Raw genomic sequence first — 6,000 nt, 5'->3', positions numbered from 1 at the left:
TAAATTTGAAAGACTCAACCTAGTATTCTATCATCCTTAATATCTTAGTATTTGCCATTTGCCCTGTATGACGACGATTGCAGAATACGTTTAGTGTAATGAGAAGTTTCATGGGAATTGTGAATTGTCAAACATAAATTCGAACGACGAAACAACGGATCGAATCATTACATCAGCGAACGTACCACTCGTCACAAACTGCATATGTACTATCACATGTGTGAACGAGTGGTGAATGTACTCGCCGAATTGAATTGCCATTCGAACACCAACAGCCGCCTGTAAACGATCGAATTTAACCAAAGATGTCAGTAAATTGTAAAAATATATAATTATGGTACATATGGTGTTTGTAATAAATTTATTATAGGACGAATTTTAATAAACTCAACTCCATCTAAAAAGATGTCATGGTGGAGTATAAGGCCAACAAAGATTGCAATCAGATGCCGTACGCGAGAGCTTAGGGAAATAAGTATAGGGTTTTTCAGTAAGAGCGCTTCAACTTTTGAACGTTTTTGAATAAAACACAAACGGTTTGACTTTTTTAACTAATTTTTTTTTTATTATCGAGTTTGAACATATACATTTAAGTATGAAATTCGATTTCTTTTGCATGACCACCGCGTGCACGTTTTACGAAGTCCAATCGTTGAACCCAATTTTCGACCACTCTTTTGCATAAATCGGCCGAAATTTCAGCAATTTCGCGTTCAATATTGGCTCTGAGCTCACAAATCGTCGCCGACTTGTTACTGTAGACCAATGACTTCACATAACCCCAAAACGGGACGGCTTGTTAAATGGACCGTAAAATGGCCGTAATGCTCTTAAAGTAGCAGCAACAGAACGATTATTTTCATAAAAAATTTGCACGATTTGCAATCGTTGCTCAAGTGTGTAGCGTTCCATGATGAAATGTACACTAATGAAGTTTACAAATGACAAGCGAAAAATAAAAAATATTGCGTCGTTCGCCCTCCCTATCGGAAAAAAGTTGAAGCGCACCTATTGAACAACCCTATACCTGCAATTTTGAAATTTAGTTTTAAGTATTCAGTGGAGAATTTTTGATTTCGTAATTGTTTTGGATTTTTTTATTAACTTTTGTGTTCTTTTATTTAAGTGTATTTATAACTGATGGAACATATTTATGTGATAAATGGAACAAGTGACCATTACTGAACTATGTAATAGAAATAAATAAAAAATTAATTTGCATGAGTATTATCTTCTTATTCACTTTAAGTATGGTACAAAGGCTTACCATTTGATTTAAAAACTATTTACAAGATTACATGTGTACATATGTTTTCAATGTCCTTTGGTATTTTATTATTTTGACGTGTCAGGAATCTGCAAAAGAAGGTTTGTAAATGAGCTAGAGTAACTCTTGCTCTTTTCTGCTACCTAAGCCAAATTTTTCCACCTTTATGCCTTTCATTACAACTCATATATAAAAACGAAGGCCCATGGTTATATTTTAGTTGTAATTATTAAATTGGGCAACAGTTTTGACAGTTCCACTTCATTGTGACCTAAAAATACGATCCAAAACATTGTGGAACTTGAAAACTATTGTGAATTGAAAATAAATTACGATCCGTTTGAACTCGTGGCGTGATTGCGATTCAGCTTATACGATTGACGTATTTCGTAATTTTCTTTTGTATGGTCGTTGATCGTTGCAGGGATGTGATGATTTGATCCCAGGCCACTACTCGCAGGGCGAAATTGAGAGCCGTTAGTTAACAGAATTGAGTGCAATTAATTCTTAATAAACATTTTTTTTGGCTTCTAAATATAACCCCCTCGGGGGAGACTGCAACCCCTAGAGGGCGCGTCCCCAGGTGGCGGATAGGGGAATACTTCCCAGATGTGGGTGGAAGGAGGGAAATGAAATACCTCTCGCGGACCAACTGTCAACAGCGTCTGACCCATATTGGGCGGCTGTCTGATCTCCAGGAGGAGCGGTTGAATAAATAAGAAGGAGAACGACGTACTGCATGCCGTTGCCGAAATAATGTAGGAACTTCGATTCAGCGAACAGGCAAGGCGAAGATGCGAACAGAAAGAAAACGTCTAAGTCAACAAACACGAAAGTGTAGGCAGCTGACGATACCAGACCCAGAAACTTACCTTTCTATGGTATGGACAGGGACATGACGGGTGGGGAGTACTGATACGAAAGGTGTGGTAATAGTGGACAGTAACGGACGTTGAGTCTAGTGCTCCCACTAGACACACTGACAGGTGTCAGGTTTTCGATGTTTTCCTCCAGTGATCGAGTTCAGAGAGTTTTTGTAAGAGATTTAATGAATTTTATCGTAAAAGAATTCGTAACGTATGTACTACTAGTTAGACAGTAATACCATGGTATGTTCTAGTTAGCTGACCATCCTTGCACATCGGACCTTTTAACTTCTAGGCAAAAATATTTGTTTTTAATTGAAACACTGATGCAACCGTATAATAAATATTAGTTGCATTTTATTCATAACCTTTTTTTAAGTAGTTTAATTCACATTTATCCTTTTTATCTATGGTTATTTCTGAGTTACGAGTCCGGTTTCCAGTCTCTGAAGAATTAAACACGCGTATCCATAGATTTCCTAAAATAGAACATAAAGAGTTAAGTACACTTTATTAGTTTGCATACATTAGGCATAGGAATAAGTTGGTTGAATTTGGCAGTTTTATAATTTGTAATTACAAGACCTTTACTTTGTAATGCGATGCGAATAAAATATTGATCGCTGTCGTAAAAAAGGCAAACTCTTTAATTAAACGGACAAAAACGAAATTTTCCCTTTTTCATTCGTAGCACTCTGTTATTTGAATGTACATATGTATGTAGCTGTCAAACGGCTGCGACATTTGCATTTTCCTGGCTACGATTGAAAAGTAAACGCAACAAATAAAAATGTAACTAAAATAAATAATATTAATTACAAATGCTTATTAATCCCTTTTTATTTAAAAAATTATAGGTAAAGTACTACAAGTAATGGGGATGAGGATGGTTCCATTTCTAGAAGTCCACGCAAGTGGTGAAAGTCTCTGATTACCAAGTATCCTCTGGAGAGCTTTCGAACATCCGTTTGAGAGTGAGCGTTAAAGTGATCAACATAACCCTTATCTGTGCCCATGCCCCAGAGGAAGAGAAGGATGGCGCGGTTTAGAACGACTTCTAGGCGCTCCTCGAACAAACATATAAGCTTCTACGATGTAAAAATTGTACTAGGTGATTTCAATTCTAAGGTGAATCGACTGCGATCATTATCTTGTCGCAGCGTACCTTAGCTGCGGTTGTGTGCGACAAAAAGCTTGCGGAACACAGTACCGAGAAAGCCTGAAGTCGAAAAGTTGCAATCAAAACGGATAGCCGAAACCTTCACCACTCGATTCTCACTTCTCATAAATCCCGGACTCCGATTTTCATTGTAAGTGTGAACGGACGTGTTTTTTAAATCGCTGTGCGAAATGATATCTAAACTTAATAACTAGTGCGCACACTTGATCTGAGGTGGTGACTCGAAACATCAAAAGCGCCAACTGACTCGTTAAGCTTTGCTTTACGATTGTGTAGTTTTAATATATAAAAATCAAAACAATAATAAACATAAGCATAAAAAAGCATTATTGCTTGAACTCAGCATATGAGTGTCCTTCACTTACCCCCGTGCGAGCGTAGAAGCTCGCACAGTGAACCCGATATAATATCAACAATACCAACAATTAATAGTTCTCTCTCAAACCAATCCTCGCGCGCGAACAAAGGGACAAAAGCAAAAAAAATAAACAGTATAATTCTTATGCTCTGACTGCAGTTTTCAACAGTCACAACAAACACCAGCACCACAATGGCAGCATTAAGTTTAACAACAACAACAACATCAACAGTATCAAACTCAATTTGCACAGTGTCAACGACACTAAACATACGCACTAATGCAATAGACAGCAACGCGCAAAAAGAAATGCAAACTACGCCCAAACGCACTCGCAGCTCACCTGAAAAACCCCTAAAAATTCAAATTAAAGAGCGAAACAACATCCCACCAAACAGCAACAACTAAGTTACTGGTTGAGCCGCCCACCAACTGAGAATAGATTCGACATACTTGCTCAAGAAAGCGATTTGGAAGAATCTACCAACAAAAGCCGCTACCATCGAAGGTGGTCGACCAAAAGAAAATACCAAAACCACCACCAATATATGTACAAAATGTGCAATACTTAAGCACATTAATCAATGCTTTGAATGATAGCATTCAAAATAACTATGAGCTTAAGGTACTTAACAACAACGAAATAAAAATACAGACAAAAGAATCAACACACTACACAACAACCATAAAACTAATATATTAAAAGAATGAAACACAAAACATTATACATTTCGTCCAAAGGAAGAAAAAGGATTTAAGGTTATACTACGAAATATGTAGAGTGATACAGATAAGGATGACATTATATCTGAGCTCGCTGAATACGGACATATAGTTACTAACATACACAATATTTTTAAAAATAGTACAAAACAACCTCTTTCTATCTTCTCTGTGGAGCTTAAACCTAATGAAAATAACAAAGATATATGTATACTATATAACTTGACGTGCTTACTTCACTATAAAATAAAATTTGAACCTCCGCATCAGAAAAGGACTTTGCCTCAGTGCTTCAATTGCCAGAAATATGGGCATACAAAAAATTATTGCACAAGAAGTCCAGTCTATGTTAAATGTGCAGGCCCACACAAAACTGCGAATTGTACTCTTAATATAAATGATGATAACATTAAATGTGTCCTATGTAAGGAGAAGCACACCGCAAACTACAAAGGGTGCATGGTCTACAAATCTTTAAGAGTACAACGTTTTCCAGCTCTGCGGAAAAAGGAAATGCCTGCTCCACAGACAAGCCCAAACCATCAAAACAACACAAGCGAACCCACGAGAAAAATCTCAGGGACTTATGCACAAGTAGTAACACAGACTACAAATAACAAAGTAGCAAATAAAATAAATACTATGCCCCAAAACGATGATATACAAGAATTGAGAACAATGATAAGTTAGCTAATCAATCAAATGTCGAACATGTCACAACACTTCTCGTCACCAAAATGGATGATCAAAGAAAATAACTTGACAATAGCCTTATGGAATGCAAACGGACTAAGCCAACATATACTGGAAACTCAAAACTTCATCAGACAAAATAGCATTGACATACTAATGGTATCGGAAACAAATTTTAGTGATAAATCCTTTGTAAGAATTCCAGGATATAAACGCCATCAGAGAATTAAACTGTGACTTTATAAGTGGGTTACTTACTGGCCAACTTGTGTTAGCAAGATACCCGACTTGCTGGACTTCTTCATAACAAAATCTATAAATTTAAAAATGCTGACAATTACATCCTGCCTTGAACTTTAGTCTGACCATTCATTAATAATCCTGACAATTCAAAAACGCCTACAACTAACACTTAGTCGGATACCTTAAAACCATCGAACAGACCATTAAAACTACCCGCGATATTGAAACTGCAATAGCTTTTTTTAATGACACGACTATTATGTCACTAAGCCGGTCCACACCAACTATTCAACCTTAAACTACAAAATATAACATTCCTGACCCAATAAAAAAGAAACCAAAAGAGAAAACTAAGAAAAAATGGCAGACTACAAGATATCCGGATGACAAAAAACAACTTAACAAATTAGCTAAAGAAATTAAAGAACTATTGAAACAAGAAGAAGGCAAAAAACTAAACAATTACCTTAAGGGGTTATACGCATTTATGACTTTCAAAAAAATCGATTTTTTTATTGCATTTTTGTAATGTACATATATTCAAAAGTATACGCACGAAATTTGAAGTAGATCTAAGCAATACTTTCGGAGTTATACCTAAATATGTAGAGATGCATCGGCACGTTTTAAGGTAGGTATTGAAACTTTAAACGTGTTTTTTTCAAAACGG

The 6,000-nt window shown here is 36.3% G+C and overlaps 1 protein-coding gene across 3 annotated transcripts in view; it reads right to left on the bottom strand.

Moving 5' to 3' along the window:
• Positions 1–2,463: 2,463 nt before the first annotated feature.
• The window catches only part of LOC128862921 (uncharacterized), a 45,523-nt gene continuing 41,986 nt past the window's right edge, over positions 2,464–6,000 (bottom strand). For all 3 annotated transcript variants that reach the window (XM_054101750.1, XM_054101751.1, XM_054101749.1), the window contains one exon: positions 2,464–2,612. In XM_054101750.1, the coding sequence (XP_053957725.1) occupies positions 2,547–2,612 (66 nt within the window). In that variant the 3' untranslated portion in view covers positions 2,464–2,546. The remainder of the gene's footprint in view (positions 2,613–6,000) is intronic.

Source organism: Anastrepha ludens, chromosome 5, assembly GCF_028408465.1.
Source record: "Anastrepha ludens isolate Willacy chromosome 5, idAnaLude1.1, whole genome shotgun sequence".
Lineage (NCBI taxonomy): Eukaryota > Metazoa > Arthropoda > Insecta > Diptera > Tephritidae > Anastrepha > Anastrepha ludens.
Note: the sequence above shows the minus strand (reverse complement) of the source record. Positions and strands in the feature narration are given on the sequence as shown.